We start from the raw sequence: 23,011 nt of genomic DNA, 5'->3' as shown, positions 1-23,011 counted from the left end.
ATTCTGAAAAAATTATGTTTGGTTGCGGAGATCAATTACAATCATCTTTGGTGAATACACATATCCCCGAATACCTACCCACTTTCGAGAAAAAAATTCGGGAATGTGCTGAAATTTTTCGGCAAAAAAAATTTTTCAAATCGTTCTAAAAAAATAATTTTCTGTTGCAAGGGGCGATTTCAATCATTTTTTGTCATTACACATACCCCAGAATTCCTACGCGTTTTCGAGAAAAAAATTCCTTACCGAAAATATAATTTCTGGCCAGAAATGTTATCCCGAAATGCGAATCTTTAAAACGTCATAACTCCTGAACGGATTGGACGATTTTAATTTTTCAAAATGCAAACTACGCGTATTTTAGTGGGGAATATGTAGAAATTCCAAAAATATTCGAAAAGTTGTTCCTTGACCCCGCAAAATAAGAAAAACCCCATAAAAATGATCTAATTTTCAAACGTCCATAACTCCTACAACAGTGAATATATTTCAATGAAATTTTTTTCTGAAGTAGAGTTCATGGATAGCTACAAAAAAGTATTAGCCAGCTTTTCCGTAGGGCGTTAAAAAAAATTATTAAAAATGAAAAACGTATTTTTAAGAAACATCGACAGGGGGTACATAATGAGATATGAATTGTTCGAAAAAAATTATTTTCGGTTCCGGGGATTAATTAGAATCATTTTTGGTGAATAGACATACTCCCGAAATCGTCAGTACGGGCGGAAGTTTAAACGTTAATAACTTCTTAACGAAGCCTCCATCAACAAATTGTTATTCTTGATTTTCGTTTTATTTTGGCCTCTAGAATCTTCCATTAAAATTTTTCCCAGAGGTGGCCGAACACGCTGTATACAGGGTGCTCGGCAACTGATGGTACAAGCGAAAAGGGGGCGGTTCTACATGAATAAATAAGTCTAAAATATAGAATAACAATTTTTCATGTGATACTTCGTTTTCGAGAAAATCGACTTTGAATTTTCGCCGGGTATGCGTGCACTTAACCATGTCTTGTTATAGCGAATCCCACTATAGATGATTGTTTCGATGGGTATTATTGCAGTTTAAGTTTAAGTTTAAGTTAATAAACAATTCCATGACACTGGAAGTGTTTATCAACATAAACTTCAATCGAGACAATGATCTACAGCGAGATCCGTTATAACAAGACATGATCAAGCCTCACATGAAAAATTTTTATTCTATAATATATTTTAGACTTATTTTTTCATGAAGAATCACCCCCTTTTCGCTTGTATCACCAGTTTCCGAACACCCTGTATATCTATAATTATTCGACCACGTGTTAATTATTCGAGCACGAGTTAATTTTTCGAGCAGATCGTAAGCTGACGCTTATACACAGATATCTATGTATGCCTTATTTGTAGTCACTTTACAAATCTGCAAAGTTTTACTAAAATCAAAGAGCAAATTTCGCGAATATTTCTTGCTAATAAAACATTCACAGACATCATAGGTTGAGAATTTAATGTTTGTGAAGAATTCTATTTTACATAAATTTTTCTTGTATAGGTTTAGTAGTAGTCAAGTTAATTTTTTTTAAATGACACTACATATTCTGTTATTTATAATATTATTGCGTTTACTGAGACAAATTCATTGACCTGCTACATAATATAATTTTCAGTTGAATTAGCAGAAATTTTTAGTTGAAACCTACGTACTGCAGTAACTAACGCACCGAATGTCGCCTATACGATTGTATCGTATAAACAAACATAGCCCTTTATCATCATTAAGTTTCTGTTTATATCTTCATCTTCGACCAGTTAGTTTAAAAAGTGCCTTTAGGGAACGAAGAAATCGGAAAAAGAATATTTGTAATAATACGACGCCTATAATTGCCATCGAACGTTCACGAAATCGGTTATCATGTCAAAAATTAGAGTCGCAACCGATCAATAATCGAACTGGCTAAAAATCGAAACTTTAAGAAGCATTTCCGTTATAGAACATAAAAATCGCGGCTAATTAATATGTTTGTCCTTTGATAATCGAAGTTTCGAGAAACTTTCCTCCATAGAAACAATGGAACAATGATCTATCCTTTATCCTGTTATCCGCATGGGTTCAATTAATTCGTTGCTAGTCGGTCGGAGTTAACAAGGAAAGTTGAAACATGCCTGTACTTTTGCACAAATATATCTAACAAAATATATGTCCATTTGTGTTCTTAGAATCCCTGTCCAAAAATTATTTTGCGAGTTTTCCCTTAATCGTGTTCCTACACGTTTTAATTTATACAATAATATTAGCGTTTTTGTATTAGTTTCTTAGTGTTTTTAATTTGAGAGATTTTTAAAAAGATTCGAAATGTGTACACTCAACGATGGTGGACATGTTGAAGAATAAGGTATATAAAACGTCATTAATTAACTCTTGTTATTATAAACTAAATAGTGATAAGTAAAAAATAAAAATAATCATTTATGACATTTCGAATAATTCATAATTTCTCATTAGCTGCAAGATTAGCATCTCTACAATCGGAGGAAAAACTGATTAAAAACTGAATCGGTTCGATACAAACAAATAGCACAGCCATTCAGAGCCAACAACTTAACACTGCATCTCAATAGTTTATAGCTCTGTGCCAAGGAATAATATCATATAGTAGGTTGTTGAATTTGTCTCAGTAAACACGATAATATTATAAATAACAAACTATGTAGTTCCATTTACAAAATTGACTTGTCCTTGAAATCTCCCCCACCACTAGACCTACGCAAGAAAAATTTATAGTATATAATGTGACCCTTCAGATGAAATAATTTTTGTAAAAAACTTTTTCTAATAACTCCAATGCCTTATGAGATATTCCACCGTTCACACTTGAACGTAACACCCTGTATATCTATTCAATAAATATTCAATGTAATATGTATACCTTTAGCATTATTTAACTGTAATCTATTCAAACTATGACATACTTGACAATATTTAAAAATTATAAATACAATAGCAACTCTATGTAATGCGTCTTTCAAATACATATAAAATTATAAAAGAATAAGAGCCAAAAATTTATAAACCAATTTTAGTGTATAATTTTATGCCTTAGTAATAAATCATATTTCTTACAATAAAATATGTATCATTTATAATACAGTAAAATCTTGACTATATGTGGTAATGTGGACCAAGACTACCATGGATGATTGAAAACTCGAATAATACAAATGGGTTTTCATAAATCGTAGAATAAAATCATGAAAAACATTGTGATAATATAATATTGCACATATGTATTTAAGTTTAATTATGTAATTATTTAATTCAGCGAAAGTTTATTAATCTTTTAAAACAAACGAAGTTGTCAGTTTTTGTTCAATTGCATATTACATTCTACAGACGGCTTAGAAAGGAAATACCTCTTCCATAAAGTTCAAAGCACCTTGAATAATACGAAATGTCAGTTAAAAGAAACTATTTTATTATCGATGTGCGTAAACGCAGTAATTCTTATGAAGAATAATCACTGTATGCTTAAAACTCGACATAGATTATAGTTATAAATTGCAGCAATAATGTATCTATTTTTAATCCAGTACGTCTTGTAACATAAAAAGAATACATTCGGACGCTTGCGCGCTTTTTCCTCTACTGTTGTTGAGGTTAGGTTCTTAACAACAAACGTGTACGAAAACACGTTGTACTCTTGATGTTAATTTATTCACGAACAAAGGTCAAGGCTTCATAATTGATTAGAACTTAATTACTCACTTGATATGGAACGTCTTCTCCAATTTTTCCATACGTTGCGGCAACGTTTAATGTTACCACACAAAAATCCTTCGCGTTCCACACATATAACACATTGTCACGTATTTCTAAGATATTTCGCGTGTCTTTGATGTTTGACGGTAAACTGTGTTTTAATTCTTGAAATAAACGATGTTCGTTTAAACTCAACGGATCCGTGTACATACTCATTTTCACGTGAAAGAGGGTTATAACGACATGAAACGATTTAACCGCCAACAACAACGAAGTTCCTTGCTAGACTAGTGGCGCGCAAAATGGCCAACATTGTAAAATTGGAAACATGTGGCGACACTGCCGCTGAATCTGGAAACAGTTCACTTCAGTATATGAAATTATTTATTCAATATGAATATTTGTGAATAAGTGTAACATTCGTAAAACAATGTGAAAGTGAAGTGTATTTTGCTGTTGAGTCTAAATAGTATTGTAATTATATTTATAGCATTATATTATTTTTCTAAACTTTGCAATTATACGTAACAAAAACAGTTGTTATGCAAGAATGTCATGTTAAACGTATTAGTAATCCTTTGATGAAAACAACGGTTGTAATTCCATTTTCATATCGATAATGTCAAAACACTTGACCTCTTATGAATTAAAAATTTTGATTTAACGAAGTGTTAGTTTATTAATTTTTTGTATTCATATGTTGTATAATTAATAGTTATGAAAAATAATTTGATTATTATTTTATTTACTAATAAACATCGCTATGATCATAACTACACATTATTGTGCATTAGATTGTTCATAAAGTTAAATAAATATTTCGGTGTAATTGTGTTTCGTAAAAATAATTGCATATTATGAAAATATTGGAAAATTAATATGTAGTCAATTCTTTATTTAATTAATTGTACAAAAATTAACAGTTGGATATATTAACAAAGTATATTAAAATATTAATTCGTTTGAAATAGTACTATATAATTATATAGTAATATTTAAATGTTATTTACTAGGTGTATGAATGGAATTATATTTACGCCAAAAAGTAATTTAAAAGAATGTTAAACAATTGTTCAACTATAAACCACACAAAATAAGGCCTCGGAGGGATTCGAACCCACGATCTCCTGTTTACTAGACAGGCGCTTTACCCAACTAAGCCACGACGCCGATACAAAACTTCTTCTTGTATATCATTTATATTTTTATACTCCTAATAATTACTTTCTACTTAGACTTGTGTGTGTGCTTGTGAAGTAGCATACTGTATTCACACTATTCTTATATTCATTAATAACAATATAAATATTTATACGATTATTTTCTCTAGTTATAAATATTTTTACTTAAAATCATTATTAAATACTCTGAATCGTATTGTCGTTTATATTCACTTATTGTGCTTGTTGTTTATGCGTTCCGAGGTGCTCTTTATGAATCCTTAAACGATTAATGACCGTTGAAAGATTCCACTATTGTACTTGATTATTGCAATTCTTTACGTTATTTTTATGTCAAACAGTAAAATGTAATTATATTGTCGAAAAAAGTCTCTGGATTCGATCAAGTCTGGTCATTACTGTTTCAGATGGCAAAAGACATATGTATTATCCTAATTTAACTGGTCCCCGGTAATATCACAGTACTACAGGGAAGTAATTCTTTTTGTAAATATAGAAATCATGTTGATATTGTATGTGGAAGATTGAAAAACAAAATTAAATCGCCCCCGGGTGGGCTCGAACCACCAACCTTTCGGTTAACAGCCGAACGCGCTAGCCGATTGCGCCACGGAGGCATCTTGGTTCCAGAACCCTTAAAAGCAAACAACTAGTAGCTTATTTTTTGTTTTGCCACGTATCCAGATTTAGTCCGAAAGTAAACAATTTATTTATTACACGCCCTGTTAATTGTTGAATAATGATACACTCTGTACGAGATGGCATAAAAGGACACGATCAAAAACTTTTAAATGTTTTTTTTTATATAAGGTTTTACGTCGCAACAACATCGTAGTCATTAGCGAGGGGTTTTTGTGTTGGTCTTAGATTTTGTGGAAGAGGTTGGTTTCGTTAAGAAATTCAATGGTGTTTCTTACATGTTCTTCGGACGTAAGGGCCGTGTTAGAATTGATTTTATATTTGAGTCGGTGGGTAGAAAGTTTTTGGCAGTCATATAAAATGTGGTGTACTGTAAATGGGGCTTCGCAACAGAAGGGAGGGTCGGTCTTTTTTATGAGAAAATCATGTGTTAATTTGCAATGGCCAGTTCTCAAATGAGAGAGTACGATTCTTTCCTTCCTGCTCATGTGGCCGCGGGGGATATCATGATAAAAGTTTGTGATTAGGCTATGGATTTTTGATGGTCTCGATTTCCATATGTTGTTCCATTCGTCTTTAATTTTTTCTTTTTCATGATGAATGATTTTTTGAAGTGGGATAGGGGTTGGACGTTGTTCCATTTGGAGGGTGACTGCTTCTTTGGCCTTCGAATCAGCTTGGATGTTGCCAGTTATTCCTTGGTGTGAGGGGACCCATATGATAGATATCTTTTTGTTGGAAGAGATAAGTTTCGTATACAGCATTAAGCTATTTTTAATAATTTCGTTTTGGTTTCTTTTGTCGGTGTTCGTTTAGGCTTGGGTTACGCTCATGGAATCAGTGTAAATTGCGTGGTTTTTGAGAATCAGAGGTGTGTATATGTTTAAGTGCGTCGTGTACTGTGTAGGCTTCAGCGGTAAAAATAGATGTTCGAATAGGTAGACGTTTCTTGATAACGTTATCATTTGTAATAATGGCGTATAGTACTCCTTGTTTGGATTTAGATGCATCAGTGAAAATTTTTTTGCAAGATCTGTATTTTCTGTCTAGTTCTAGAAACTTCGTCTTATGTTCGAGGCTTGATCTGAGGTTCTTGTTGCAGTTGGCTAGAGTAGTGTCTACTTACGGGGTTTTGGTCCGCCAGGGGGAGATTTCGTCTTGCTTCCGTTCTATAATACTCGTTTTTTGTATCGTAATTGAGGGAAGGTACTTTTTAATTGTAACATACAGTGGCGATGGCAGCTTTGGTTTTTTCCCCGTATAGCTCATAATATCTATTGTCGAATATAGTGATACATGGGGCTGCTGGAAGTAGATGACATTTTGAGTGTGTATTTTATACTTAGGAATTTTCTTCTCTGCTCCTGTGACATCTCACCAGCTTCAAATAGCACATCACTGATTGGACATGTGTGGTATTAATTAATATAAAATGGATTAAGTCTTGGTATGTTTTGAGTAGGATTTCTTGGTCGAGGCCCCAATTGTGATTGGCCAGAATTTTAATGATGTTTAACTTTTTTAGGCAGGAATATTTTAAGTGTTTTATGTGGGAGATCCAGGACAGTCGTCTGTTAAAAATTAGTCCGAGGAGTCTGATGATTTTAAATGTTTGGTAATATGCAAAACTGCTTTAAATTTAGGAAATAAAAAAATAGGCTCGGAGAACCAAATCAAATGAATACTATGGATAGCCGAACACCGCGACATACTTGAAGTTAAAACATAGCACGCGCTCACGGCCTAGCTTTAAAAAACATGTCATTCATGGCACCACGATTAATGACACCTATTTCGTACTTAAATCAGACTGAGCCTAGTTTCAACAAATGATTTAACTATTTAGTACCTTTTATAAAAAAGAAGTTTGTGAACTTTTGGGACAAAACGTATAGGACAAAATAGTTTACACATTTAATTTGTAACAGCTTTTGTTATGCGCATTTTTGTCTTAAGAACAAAGGTAGACGACATAACGTATACAAATTTACGGTTAGCGGGTTTCGCAAGGCTCATGAGATTCAGTCTCCGTCTCCTTCAGTTTAACAACCTCACATGTTCAGCAGACACAAAGGCTAGTGTTTTGTAACTTGCAGAAAATATAAATTCAAAGGAACAAACAAAATTCTAAGTTTCGACGGTAACGAAACGTTTTTGTTATTTTATTACTTTCTCTTACGAACGCAGGTCAAGAGTTGCAGAGATTTTTAACGAAAGGTACACGCCCCTCCCTCTCATGGGCCAGACCTGAATTTTTTGGAAACCACTAAATATTATAAAGTAATACATACTACATGCACATAAAAATGTGCATGAATCATCGAGAAACACCATTTTTATTTAACAGTAACAATCGACGCTACCGATTATTAATACTTTTAAGATACAATTTAAAAGTATAAAATTCATGTGTTCAAAACAAGTTAAAAAGTATTTTTATTTGCAGTTATCTTGCAGTACACTATTCAGAATCACTATCCTATAGGAAAAAATTGCATTTAATGACATTGCAGTGAGTAATAAAAAATAGTTTTCGAGATTTATAATTTAAAATAGCCCCTTAAACAAATTTAAAAAAATTAAAAGTATGACTTGTATAGAATAGATATTTTTTCTTTTGATTCGTTATAAATGTATGATTTTTTGGTTAAAACAATAAGTAAAAGATAGTTATTAATACATTCATAAGGAAATTTTATGTTTGATATCAAGTTTGATAATGATTTTTGCAAATTGGCTTACTGCAAAGCATAGGTGTATTTATATCTTTTTATATCTTTTATTTTTTGTGTACACGGATTTCAACTTTTTATTCTTCAAAATCTGTTATATTTCATTATTACATTTATTCTGAAAAAATGGAAAAATAGAAAGCTTAAAGTTATCCTTGTAGTGGCGATACAATAGTCGCCACAGTTGCATAAAGTGACAGTATATGATGTAAAGTGGCAGACTTTTAAAGTTGTTAAACTTTCATGACGAATGTATTAATGGAAAAGAGATATTTATCATTTACATTTTTCTACAATACAAAAATTTGTTCCGCGTCTCCTTTGGTCCCTCGTTTTCACACACTGCTTTAAAAGTTCTAAATATGAACATCAAGGTGTCGTTATGATAATGATAATTTTTTGTACGGGTAACCTTATCTGAGTATACATATAATACAGTAAAGAAAAATAAAACGATAAAAACTACAAATAGTATGGTTTATAATAATGTTAACAAGTTTTTCTGAATTGGCTCGTTGAATTTGAAAAAGAGTCTTTACATATTTAGAAGCATCAATCTGTGGCATAAAAATACGCGTGAAATGAAAAGGTCTCTGAAGTGCATAGAAATTTAGTGATTTTAAGAGAGATTGGCATCTCATATCTCTGATCAAAATTATTATATAAAGAAAAGTTATGTCTGCAATAGTTCCGCAAGTATGGAGTGATAGTAGGTTTAGAATGTTCAAGATGGGAAAATAATTATGATCAATCATTGGATATGGCTTGCCCTGCTTTAGATGTAATAAAACAGAGAAATTTATGTTGTATACTTTCTATCATCTGTGTTAGGAATTTGGCAATCAGATTTATGATACGGTTGCATACAAACACTGATATTTTTGAAAATAGTCGATTTGAATTCGTTTGGTAACAATTGTAGATAAACAAGGGGGTCGGGACCTTAAAGGATAATTAAGAATTTAAGTCGTGAGTCGTTCTCACTAGCGATTGATGTGCCATAAAGCTTCCAAACTATTTATGCGGTCAGTTCATTACCTCTTTACCTGGTCACGGTACCGATCGAGTGTTGGGAAATTTTTCACTTACGAGCTTTTATGTTGCACCCTTTAGGTGGGCGGTAACGTGGACTTAGCGTATTTTGGGGACCCAACCCCCGAGAAAGCACATCAACTGATTCGTCAATTCCGTTACGCTTTATCGGTAAATATTAATATTTAAAAGCGGGAAACCACGCGGAACGTTTACACTTGTACCTATTTAGAATCGATTAGACTTGTATACAGGGTGTGCCGGGATTCTACGTGAAAAAAATAAAAAAAATATTTGGTATAATATTTTTTTATCCGGAGCTCCGTATTTGAGAAAATCGACTTTATAGTTTATTCGTCTTTGTGAACGATTTAGTTGTCGTCTACTATTCGATTGCAGTTGTCTCGATCCAAGACAGTGGTTACAAACATTATTAAAGCAGTATAAATACTGATTTTAAATCAGTGTAAATTGTGACAACTCGGTCATTCCGCTCTAAAGTGTTTGAGACGAACTTGGAATATAGCAGGATTAATAACTGTTGATTGTTTAGGCATGATTGTGATTGATGGCCTTAACAATTCAACAAGTAGACTCTCAAAAACCTTGAGAATGATGTCAATTACAGAGATAAGGCTATAGTTCCAGATGTCAGCAGTTACAAGGCTAGTTTTCATCTTCTTTATATAAAATATTCCAGAGGATAGAGAAGGGTTTAAAATAGAACGAACAAGTATAAAACTACATTCTTTAAGTAATCTCGATAGAATACCACCATGTCCTGGGTTGGTAGATATTTCTAAACTTTTGAGTTTGTTGTAAATATCCCCAATCTTAATTTCTAATTTAGCAAGGTCACATTACATTAGTAGAAGCAGGGAACCACTGACTTGTCAGAGTACACGAAACTGAAGTGAGAGGCAAAGATGTTCTTTGATTTAGAAATTTAACAAACTGTACAGTGGAATCGATTTACTAATAGTTCCAGGATATTTTGCTCTAGAATTTTTGATAAATTATTGGAAAAATGGATTGCATGGATGCACCGGTGTAAGAATCCGCTGGTAACGAAGAATCAGTCCTTGTTTCGACCATTTCAAACAGGCTACATTGAAAGAGAACGATAATGCACGGTGCGCTAACCGGGAAATAGTCTGGCAGTTGTGTCGAAGCTATATACGGTTAATTAAATGGGGTTGGCTCATTAGTAACTGTCTATATGCAAGGCGATGGTCGAGACGCGATTGGAGGGTTGTCCCAAGGTGATTTATCCGTCACGATGGATCGCAGATGTTCGACTGGTACGTGGCATGGGTCGCCACAATGCTGTAATGAGCAATGCATTTCGTTTATATGCATGCATAATGAAATCGCGTGTTCATTTTTTATATGATGGATCGTCGACGATTATTGGAGTGAAACATGCATGGAATCATTCGGTGAAGGATTTTAAACTGTTTTTAGAGTACGATTATTGTTCTTTCCGTGGTCGAGTGTTGCTCGTTCGGAAATTGTTGAGTTTGCACGTGTGTGCCGACTAATATAAACTCGAAGGACCACCTTCGTTTGAAGGAAATTAATGGTTGTGTATTTGGTGTTTATTGAATTCAATAAGTAATACAGTAACGTTTCTAACTATGATTATGTTGCTAATCTAACTAAACTCTTCCAATGTTCTTCTTATATACTAAAATTGCCGATGAGGCGTAAAGGACCTGACCAATCGGTTGACGTCCCTGGTCGGGGGTTGGATTTCCAAAAACCGCCTAGTCTAGGTTGCCGCCCACCAGTCGGGGTACAAACTAGACCTCCCTGGAAATGGAAAATTCCTAACACCCGACCGGGGACCGTGCCCAGGTACTAAGGTCGTTACTCGACCGCGCGACTAGTTGTAAGGTTTATGACACGTCAATCGCTATTGAGGACGACGGAGCAGGGCCCTTCCTAATTGCTTCAATTTTTGTAATGATTCTTTAGGGCCCTGACTCCTCGTTTAGCTGTAACTATTAACAAGCGAATTGAAATTAGCTATCCTCAAAAATAGCGGTATTCACAAGCGACCGTATCGTAAACCTCGCCAAGTTCCTAACAATTATAGTGGAGCAGCGAAGAACGAGGATAGCGGCGAGGTGAACATCGCGACAAAATCAAATCAATGGAATGTAATGGAAGTGCTTGTAGTTAAAGCGGTGAGTAAAAGTTGCGAGAAAGGCGGTGTATAGTAGCGGTGCAATTAAAAACAAAAATGTTTGTCCGGAGACCAACGTAGTTCGGCAATATTCAGATATGTTCAGTAGCATTCAATAGAAGATCGAAAGTATTTTCTACCTACATATATATATGTATGTATATCTGTTATTTCTGTTTTAAATTGCTTTCATTAATTGTATCCGTTATTATACTTCAATCATTTATTATTCCTGACATCGTTCGTTTTTGCGTGTAAAACAGCACATCTTCTAATATTAATAAGTTAATAAATTTAGTATATGAATACATATGTATGTGTGCATATTAAATAAACTTTTTAGTGTATTATATAAATGTATTTTGGAATATATAATCGTAAAAACTGATACAAAATATTGCATGTAGGGGTGTTGTGTTTAAGTCCTATCACTTTTTAAATTTATTTTTTAATTTATCATAATTTTTATTTATATTGAAACTCTTACATTCATTCGAAAATATTGTTGAAACTTTTCAAGATATTCTCTTAATTTTTGGTATAAGCAATGAAATTCTTAATTTCTGAGTCCATTTTTATTAATAGAATGGATTTAATATTTTCTGATCTCTTTTTTTAAAGATATGTTCATTAATATGTAATACTTGTAAAATTTTCAACAAGCACGAGTTTTCGATGATTTCTCAAAGACATTTTGAGCAAAATGGTTCGCTATATCACTTCGCACCTCGCTGGTCTCTGGTTCACTATAAACATGCACCGCACCGCTTTGCTAGCCTTACAGTTCTCCTCTCTACTTACTTCTCTCCTCGTAGCACCACTATAATCATGTACTTAGCCTGTATTACACGAACAGCTCTTTTTTTTCTATTTTAAACTGTAATGATACACATAATGCCATTATATTGTGTGTGATACGTTCAGGTAAAATGTTTAGATGTGTACTGATATATCTACATGTAGAATATGTATATTATTATACATAGTATATCACATATTGGACAAATGATAAGTCAATACTTATTCTAAAAAATTGATCTATACAAATATTGATGACGGTAGGCACCAAAAAATATGCAAGGTGTTTTAGGTTCTAACTGCTAAAATTTGTCAGTACATATAGTATATTCTATGGGTTTAAATAACAAAAGAATGTTATATATACATAGGTATTTGGAAACTTTATTACAATGTAATGATAAAAATATGGAATACGAAGAGAACGATATGGGATTTACAATAACTGCGATACCGTGTAGACACAGATCGGCTATATTTATATTTAGTCTGTTTCTGCTAGTTGTGTTGTTAGCATGATACTTCTAGCACTTCTAGAAATTAAAACTCCGTTTTAAAATGTTTATAATTCTTGAAAATACAGAGTTAATAGCGGTGGAAAATCGTCCTTATTAGATACTTTACGAATTTCATTTTTATTTTATTTCATTCGATGGAAAGCGTTATTAAGTTTTCGTATCAATTCATTACACGAATTTATTTTTGATTAGCAAGCTTTTTGTTTTAAAATTCCCCACTGATAAAAGTCGAATGACATGGGATTGGGTAATCTTAGAGGTTAAAGTATGGCCCCACCTATGTGAAGCCATAAACGAGATACATATCTGCAGATTTTCGATTCGTAAATAATTGAAGCATTTCAGTATAAAAATCTAACAATTTACTAATAGTATTGGCGAAAATTACTTTCAAAGTATGACGACCTCAGCCAGTAAATACTGTTCGAATAAATGAACTAAATATAAATATTAATTTATTTCTACATTGTTCCCTCCGTATTCTGCATTTTTGTCATAATTTTTTAATAAAGTTTGAAATGGCCTATGTTTATAATAACATTTTTATCATATCTAGTTCCATAGAATATACTAATAATATTTAGCTATTGAAATCTGAAACACCCTGTATAAGAACCGTGTTGACTAATAACGATCAACCTTACTTACTTGTATGGTTCTTTTGTTTAGGCCATTAGAGCGCTTGAATTATATTAATCGCGCCAGAAGCTTTATTATTTGACAAAGTATATGAAACAGTTTTCATTTTTTAATTATTATGCATTTTTGTATGAGAAAGTGAGATAGATGATGAATTACTTTGTCTTGTATCGACACAGCACACTTTTTAATGAAGTTCGATAATTATTTAGTCAAATAATTTAGAATAAAAATATTTTAGGTTATGCAGGTTTCGCTCACAAAATTAATCCTTTTTTCTATCATATTTATCTTTTTGCAAATTAAATTCACCTTAATGCACATCAAATTCATCCTTCTACAGATCAAATTCACCTTTCTGCAAATCAAGTTTTTTTAGAAATTTGTTTTCTCAAGTTATTGCAATAAAAACAGAATCCGATGTAAAGTTATTATTACGAAATACAAATTTTATTGCATGTATGTAATAATTGTAGGAAATCACACACATATATGTAATTAGAGACAACGGCGCCATTGTTGGATATTCAAACATGTAACGTTATATTGTACCCTTAGTCGCTCTTGAGCTACAAGATTGTAAACATACAGAATAAAGGTGCTGGGATAAAGCTGCGCAAAGTTATTATTTTTACAATAATATTTAAACAAAAAGAAACATAAAACATTTATTTAACATTAGAAGTATCAGTTGGTCATATTTAGAGTGCTAGCTTGTTGATAAAGAATAAAATCACAAAAAATGATGAAATGACATTGTGTTACTTCACTTTTGAGTCACCTTCAAGGTGAATTTTGTTTGCGAAAAAATGAATATGATTTGTAGAAATTGCATTAATTTATAGTGCAAAAAAGGGGAATTCGATTTACGAAAGGGTTAATTTGGAGTGCAAAACCTATGGAATGAATTTTGTATAAATATGAAATGCAGTATTACGCCTTGGAAAAGCGGGAAAAACTTTGAAGGCATATTTTGGTCACCTAAATAGTGGCTATACTGGTTCTTTACGCGTTACGAGACAAGACTCAATTGGTACTAACATTAGGCTAGGATTCTAAGAACACTTACCAAGAGGAGACACTTTGGTTTGGGCATGCTGACGTTAACGGCCCGTTTAAATTGTGCGTTTAATTACAAGTAAGAGACAGTTGCCAGAAAATTTATCGGCCACCGTTACTATCCCCTTCATTCCTAATCTACGAAGCAGATATCTACGGCTAAATACAGGAGAACAAGTCCTTCGCTCGCAATAAGATGCTTCTCGTTGCTTTTTAGTGTCCATTTTCGACCAAATGGTTAGATTTATTGAATGTATATTTCTGGGCTCACACTATATGTGTAAGTAATTTCAACTATATAGTATCCTTACAAATTTGAAATGTTCAATTATATTTTATTGTTGAAACGAATTTCCAAAGTAGACATAATTTCTTCAAAAAGTAATAATAATTTAGTTAGAGAGTAGTGTTGCAATTTTAATTTCGTCAATGCTTCATGTAGCTATAAATTGAAATTTCAAAACGTCATGTTTTTTAATCAAAGAATTGGGTAAACAAATGTTTGGCATAGAATATAAAAAATATATTTTTTTTAGAAGAATTTTTCAAGTTATTTCGCGTTTGTCTCGCGCAACAGAGATTGGAGGACTAACTTTCATTTCAGTTCGAAGATCCTTTAAATCGATATAATTTAAGACCTGTAGTTGTAAAGATTTATGTGGACCATTTTGTATATAATAATTATTATAGAATGGGACATAGTGAACAAATGAGCATACTATACTTTTAAGTATTTGACCACCTGTAAGATTTGCTGTTTCTACCATATTCGGTATCAGTGATTAAATAGTATATAAATAATGATTAATTTGTCATTTAATTTCTCGTTTATTATTCCCTCTGTAGCATCTTAAATATAAATTTATATATATCTTTAATATTTTCTGTCTGTCAAATTTCATAAAAATCGTAAATTGTTAATTAGGTGATGTTCCTTATAAGCAATTCTTGAGTGGATGGATAAGCGATCCTGTCGGAAGTTTGCTATTCCGTGTTCTCTTTCACTTTCTTTCATTTTCACTTTGTCTCACTCTTTCTATCGTTTTCCACCGCGAAAATCCAGTTCGAAAACAAGGTACTTTGCAAACCGCGGTGGATTTCTATGATGAAGGTGTGCTGGGTCTGTAACAATGTAACGGGTGAACATTGCTCACGAAATCATGACGAATTCATTCGAACTGCGAATTACCTTCCGGTCGACGGAGTTTCGCTAAATGTCCGGAAGAGGGTACATATGCAAAACGCGTGATCATCAATATTCCATCGCGGTAAACCTGGGTCAGGAATCTGGAAATTCTGTCTTGCCCCTAGTGTTTGCTTACTTCACGGAATAAATTAGAAACCGTCGATTAATCAACAATTCTGGTTCGTTAACCACGAGTTGCTTCGCGTCCTCGTTACTTCGATTTACGTTTCGTAAGTGTATTATATTCTTTTTTTTTCATATCGTAGTCAAAGCAGGGATATTAAGAAAACAGAAATTTAATATCAGCGTAGACATCCATCAAAAGATTTTGTTTATTTAGAGGAATTTTATACAAGACTGAACATTCGATAGGCTTCGTACTTTCGACCCACTTCAGTTTCAAGGCTCACTTCGCACCGACTCTCTCCTTTTACATCTATCAATGAACTAATTATCGCTAGAGCCGTGCATGTGACAGAACAAATAGTGAGAACCCGATAGACAATATGTCTTAACACTCGTAGGTTATTGTGGCGTTGAAAGGGAGTAACTTATAGGGGCATTGGGAATTACCAGTTTATTATTAGGGAGATAGCATAGAGGGCCAAGATCAGGGGTTGCTGTTAATTCTCCTAACACTTGGCTCCCTGGAGAGAACACGCCGTCTTAAGACTTCTACCGTCTCAACCCATTCCGCCGTGCAGTGCCGACATCTTGAATCGCTGCCGTGTTAATTAGTACGACTTTAAACGCACCCGCATGTGGTGGCAATCAGGATTCCCTGAAATGATTTCGCTCGTTGCCCACGGAAAGATGTAATTTATATTAATAACACCTTCTGAGCATCTGGATCAGCGCTTGGAATTGAAAAATTAGTCTAGAAATAAGCTTGTGCTTAAAATCTGACCCCAACGCAGTGTAGGTCAACCGAGATATTTCCTTCGGGTCCTTAACTTACAGGGATCTTAAATTTAGATAAAAGAGACAATTAAAAAATATGTATGATCGCGTAATCAGTTTTTGAATTAGTAATACTAATAGTTTTGGTACAAACATTATTGTTAGTTAATCGATCGATGTTTATTATTATCATAGCGTATGTAAACTGTGACGCATCACTCGTAAACAAATTCTGTTCTACAAAAATTAACTATTTTGCTGATTATATTTACCTTTTTACAGTTTAAATTCACCTTATTGCAAATCAAATTCACACTTTCGCAGTTTGAGTTGACACTTTTGAAAATCATTTTTCTCAAGCCATCGTAATAAAAATAAAAATTCGATGTAAAGTTATTATTGTGAAATTATGATTTTATTGCATGCATGTAATAATACTTAAACAAAAAATAACATAAAATATTTATTTAATATTGAAAGTATTAATTGGTCACTTATCGAGTGCCAATGAATAAAATCACAAGAAACGGCAAAATCACATTGTATTACTTCACTTTTAAGTTACCTACAAGGTTAATTTGATTCCCAAAAAGGTAAATATGACGCGCAGACGGGTTGATTTGGAATTCAAAATCTGTATTACTGTTAAATAATTTACAAGCTTCTAACATTTGCTTTGAATGTAAAAAAAAACATTGAAAATCACACGTTTTTGCGAGACGGTTGCGCGATGGCCCGGTAATAACAAGGCGAGCGTCGCGTTTTCAAAATACTGGCCATATGACGAGTGAACGATCGCGAGGATAAGAGTGAAATAGAGAGAGAGTGAATAAGTGAGTGAGATAGCGGAAGGTGCGATAACCCCTGGGAACGCGACAATAGTATAATAAGAAGCTAAACAGCTGACGAGACACAGAGTCTTTTCACGAGTGTAACACCGAGCATAATAAAGAGTTTGATTGTATCAGTAGTATCATAAGTTTTTGTATCACCGCATCCGCTTAATTTTAAATCCCACATACATTTATTTAAAACACCATACCATGAAAAACCTAACCAAAACTTTTATTTTCATTTAACGAGTTACGAATAAATAGATGTTTATTTTATATTTGTTATTTGAAACTTTTATCTGAATAAGAAATGGTCTAGAAGTAGAAGTTGTAACGTTGGAAAGTGTTTCAAATAGTAATCACGGATTGTTACAAAGACGAATCGTCATTCTCGTTCAGGTGTAGAGAATTCCAGTTGATAGATGTGTTAGGGAATGAAGCTTCAAGATCGAATTTTCCCAACGAGATAAAATGGAGAGAAATCTGAAGGAGTCAATTGATAAATCGAAGAGACCCTAGAACAGAGCAATCTACTGCAAGAACGATGTAGCGTGGCTAGCGGACGGCTGCCAAACACGTGCACCATTTATACAACGCGTCGGAGTATTGTAGAACGAAAAGGATTCGCCAATGATGAAAACCAAGGGAAGACGAATCGACGACACTACCGTACGAAACCGCACTCGACGTCTTTCATACGTCAAAGCCACGCCAACTCATCTTTCTCGGCTATTGAAAGCGTTTCGGCTTCAAGGCTGAATTAACGAGTTGCTTACCACTTCAATTTTTTTAAACCACTCTTCAAATAATTCGGATTAGGTGTATGGCGTGAAAAAATATTGAAAGCAGTCTCCAAAACGTGTGTTTTCACAAAGAGTTTAAACTTTTACGCGACAAATTTTTTCTGGGTCATATTTAGTATCTTCTAGTACCTTGCATTTTCTCATGAATGATAGTTTTCTTCTTTTTTTTTTGACAATTTTGGCATCTTTCGTAAATTGCAGTGCTTTAATTTCCGCATTTCTTGCTTGTCTAAAACTCTAATCGATGCAACAGTTATATGCTAAAATTCTCTTTCATTGTAATTTTTCAGCCCTTTGTGTTTAACACTAAACATACCGGCACTTCATGTATACCCATTCCTACCATGACCGGTCAAATGACCAGTCTTCCTTTTTCTCTCTTACGAGGCAACGTATTTCCAATTTTTGCATTATATGTATAGAAAGTTGTGTTTTGATGTTTATTCGTAAGATATCCTCTTTTATGTCGCATACTTTTTCTTAAAGCATTGAATTCTAAGAACCTGCACAAAAATATTCAATATTTTTACTCTAAACGTGCATTATTCCTTTAATAGTATTAATAAATTAGTAATTTTCATCGGATAGAAGATAAAACGCTCTTGAAAACAAATTTTCTTTCAAGTCGATATGTAGTTAAATTCAGAGAAAACAATTATTTACGAAAAAAATGGCATAGTAATTATGCAAATACCCTGTATACAAATTTAAATTCATTTTCAATTAAATAAACAATTTATGATCCAGTTTTATGGCACACCAGTCGTATGATCAATAGAAAGTGCTGAAACTACTTTGGGTATGTAGCCAAAGTAAATGTGAAAATGAACATAGAAGACAGCAAGAATTATAGTAGCTGGTATAGTCATTGGATAGAGGATGAAATCCCCTTTAAAATGAGCATTCGAATAAGTCGATAGCTCAATTAGTTCCGGGGATATGACGACTTTAGTTTCAAGTCGGTGCGGTGGTTAGTTCCGGAGATATAAGGGTTCAAGGCGTTTGTTTACATTCTTACTACGGCCTTTTCAAGGTCGTTGACCGCACGTGCTCGTAGTAACTAGGTCACTCGGCCACTCGGTCACGTACGAGACAAAGAGGTACGATGCGACGCGTTAGACGAAGACGGAGATAGTCAAATTAAGAAAAGTACCAGTTTACATAAATTACGATATCTCGAAAACGGCAAATTGGATCGACAAAATCCAAAAGCCATTTTAAAAAGGAAGATTTACCGCTGCTACCGGTGGCTCAATTATGGAGAGAACTTCTGTTCAGTTTTTTACAGAAAAATATAAATTATTCAACCAGTCAAATGACCGGTCTTGGTATGCAAAAGAGACTACATATTTTTCTCAGAAAACAAACAATAAGAATAGAAGTGAATATTGTGAAATGCATTGTACGTATACTATAAGAAAAGTCTTGAAATTAAAAGGTGCTAAAATAATATTGTGCGTTAGAAATTGTAAAGAAAATTTAAAAAACGGTCATTTCACCGGTCGACGTAGATTTAGTGTTAAACTATCATTATTATTTTGTATAGAAAATTCTAGACACGTACGGAGTAAAGAGTAACAATTCTATTAAGTAGTAATTCATTAATTCTTTTGTATGCACGGAAGGTTTTCGTAACCGTCTACCGTCATTAAATTGCGAATTAAAGTTTGATTTTTCATGCGACATTCGCGAACCCCCTTTGCGTAAAAGCGTCTAAATGGAGGTATAATAGCCTACGTTGTAGCCATTTTAATCCGATTCAAGTGTACGACAGGTTATTCGTTCCCCTTTCCTTGCAAATGGAAGTCATCTTTCCCGTGCGGCATTTCCTCGCAGAAAAAGGCTGTCGTAGGTTACCATAAGGTCGAATAAATATACGCGGATACGTCGGAATTTCGTCGGGATGAAACGTAGGGGAAGCCGTCAGACAGTCGTGCTGCAGCCAGATAGCGGAAGTAGTAGACGACTGCTTCCGATGGACTGCATTGTGTAGGTACGAGTTGCGTTTAACGTGTATAGGAATCTGATACAAACTCTTTCTGACACGTCGTTTCCTGAATTCCATTTCTTTCGATCGGGTTTCGCGTAATAGTGAAAGAAAGTTCGTTGCGAGTTAGCTTTCCGGACGGTTGTGGCTTCCTTTGAAAGGAAAAACTGATTTGCGTAGCAATATGGGTATAATAGTGGTGGCCAAAGCTTGTTATGATAGCAATCGCGTATTACCTATCAGAAATACTCGAGATCAGTACCCATAGTATACAATTGTGATGTCCAGGTTATGTCTGAAATGACGAAAGAAGAAGGCGTTTCTGTCCGTACCGACTGAGTTATTGATCCAACAAAGTCGATTCGAATTTGATTTTCACTGATGAATAAAAGCATACAAAGAATGGATACATTTTAAAGAATTTAAACGGAGATCCATATACAACAAGGAGTTCTAACGAATTTGATTCATAGTTAAATTAATTATTTCACGTAATATTTAAATAGACAATTGTAAATAAAATATTGCTATGGAAAATATGTATCAACAGCGTCCAGGAACGCTAAAATATGATGAACTATATGCATTTGATTTTTTCAACGACAAATACGAAAATCTTTACGCTAATGAATTTAGAGGTAATCCGAAAGATGGCGAAAAGTCTTAGAACAACGTCTTGTTCTTACCGAGTGCACGTACAACGTCAATTACATTTTGAATATTTATTAATAATCATTCAGTTTAATTATAAGAAACCGTGTGAATTATGGTTTTTTTTTATCGATTCTACATACGATTCCTTTTAACACGATGGTATATTGACTAGCGTTAATACAACTAAAAAAGTCAGATATATAACACACTATTGACTGTTGTATAATAATTGTATATCTGTGCTCGTGACTTGGTAGTAAAGTGCATATTGACCCTCGGGCTAGAATGAGTTTGGAACGCCTGACGTAGGACATTATCATATTTTTAGTTACATATATAAAATTCTTTTTCTAGAATAAAATGCATAAACTGCATTTATCAAGTGAAGTATGAAGTTATATTTGGGAAAGGAAAGAAATTGTTTTCTAAACATTCATTTAGAAAATGGATATCTGTACAAATAAATTAATTAAATGTGTATTTCGTATATAATTTTTCTTTTAAAATGTTTACGATAAATTGCATTTCATTAACGAACGAATTTTAAAACATACATATATATTGTAACATTTTCATAGAATCGAAATAAAGCGGAAAAAGTTTTTACATGAATTTTATGGTACCATATTCTTTTTATTAGCCACTGCATAGTCTTATGTAGTTTCTGCTTTCGAAATATAAATATACCAACTCTTTGAAATGTAAGGAATTTGATCTTTTGGAAATAAATTAAGCTATAATAGCACTTTCTGTTCCTAGATAGTACTATAAAAATAAATAGTCAAAAGCAGTTCCGTTAATTTATTGTAATTAATGACTTAAATGACGGAAATACTGTTTAATATATGTATGTTTCATAAATATACCAACTGAAAACAAAACTCATTTTATTTTAAATTTTATATACGAAAACAAAAATTTAATAATTTATTACGTTTCCACCACTACGAATTATCTCGAAAATTCGATTTTGCATACTTACAATAAGGTTTTTTTATAATATTTTTATCTATATTATTCCAAGTTTCAATAATCGCAAGTTTCAATTCTTGTACATTCGCAAATTGTTGATTATTACATAAAACTCGCCTAATTAAAATTCCCCGCAAATTTTCAATAGGTTTTTGGCATCAGGGGAACGTGCAGGCCAGTTTCAAGAGGGATATTATTTTCTGCAAACCAGTTTAACGTGTGGGTTGATCTATGGTTAGCTGCATTATCTTGCATAAAAATTAAATTTTAATCATCGTTTTCTGCTCAAAAGGGTTTTAAATAATTTTCTAACATTTTTGTGTAATCCATGCTGTTCATTTTACTTGAAATAAAAGCTATGGAAGTTTTGCCATGGATTGAGAAGCGCGCCCAAATCATCACTGACCCACCGTCAAAATTGCGTTTAGAGAAATATTTTACTTCCTTTCGTATATCGAGTCAGTAAGAATTAAATCCGTCGGGTCCGTCTAGATTAAATTTCTTTTCATCACTGAAGATAATCTAAGAAACAAAATTTTATGGATAAAGTGCACCATTCATTTTGTAAGAGAGATCTTTACCTTTTCCCAATCTGTGTTGATATTTGCTTTAGCAAACGAAAGTCTTGCTTCTTTGTCGGCGTTTTTTAATCTTGGTGCCAATATCATCTTTGCCTTAATAATATGTGAAAATCTTAAAATACTTCGATGTATAGTGCACTTAGAAACGTTTAATTTGCACTCGTTTTTAATATCGATCAGCTTGTAGAATTAGAAGCCACTCGAATTATTTTTCGTTCGTCTCGAGGATATAGTTTCTTAGGACGACCTGGACGTTTTCTCTGTTCATGATTACGCCTTTTAGTAACATAATCGGCAATTGCACTTTTTGAACGACCCATTTTTTTCGCTATACATAGAGGTGTAGTATCCTTTGCCTTCAATTCGAAAAGCTTCAATCATGGCTTTTTCTGTATCTGACAGTTGTTTGCCACTAGGTATTTTCCTTTTCAATCTTTATAACACTTATATATTACAATTTTTGTTAACCTAAATAACACACTGGACTCTTAAAGACGCCAAATAAAGCATATGACAGGCAAACAAAAGAAAACACAATCCAATTGCTGGAAACATAATAAAAATGTTA

The 23,011-nt window shown here is 33.3% G+C and overlaps 1 protein-coding gene, 1 long non-coding RNA gene and 2 other non-coding genes across 4 annotated transcripts in view; 1 reads left to right on the top strand and 3 right to left on the bottom strand.

Annotated features, from left to right (window-relative positions):
• LOC122399687 (nuclear pore complex protein Nup88) overlaps positions 1-3,991 on the bottom strand; it is a 144,320-nt gene extending 140,329 nt beyond the window's left edge. Inside the window, exon 1 of the mRNA XM_043400564.1 lies at positions 3,748-3,991. Within this exon, the coding sequence (XP_043256499.1) occupies positions 3,748-3,957 (210 nt within the window). The 5' untranslated portion in view covers positions 3,958-3,991. The remainder of the gene's footprint in view (positions 1-3,747) is intronic.
• On the top strand, positions 901-22,640 carry LOC122399693. The gene is made up of 5 exons (XR_006259282.1): positions 901-1,068; positions 6,286-6,295; positions 11,636-11,642; positions 20,200-20,204; positions 22,631-22,640. It is a non-coding gene; the product is annotated as an uncharacterized LOC122399693 (long non-coding RNA).
• Positions 4,838-4,911, bottom strand: Trnat-agu. Its single transcript has one exon. It is a non-coding gene; the product is annotated as a tRNA-Thr (tRNA).
• On the bottom strand, positions 5,466-5,539 carry Trnan-guu. Its single transcript has one exon. It is a non-coding gene; the product is annotated as a tRNA-Asn (tRNA).
• Positions 22,641-23,011: the final 371 nt, after the last annotated feature.

Source organism: Colletes gigas, unplaced genomic scaffold, assembly GCF_013123115.1.
Source record: "Colletes gigas isolate AHSC1104 unplaced genomic scaffold, ASM1312311v1 Colletes_gigas_Sc00002, whole genome shotgun sequence".
Classification (NCBI taxonomy): Eukaryota; Metazoa; Arthropoda; class Insecta; order Hymenoptera; family Colletidae; genus Colletes; species Colletes gigas.
This window is presented reverse-complemented; position numbering and strand designations above follow the sequence as displayed.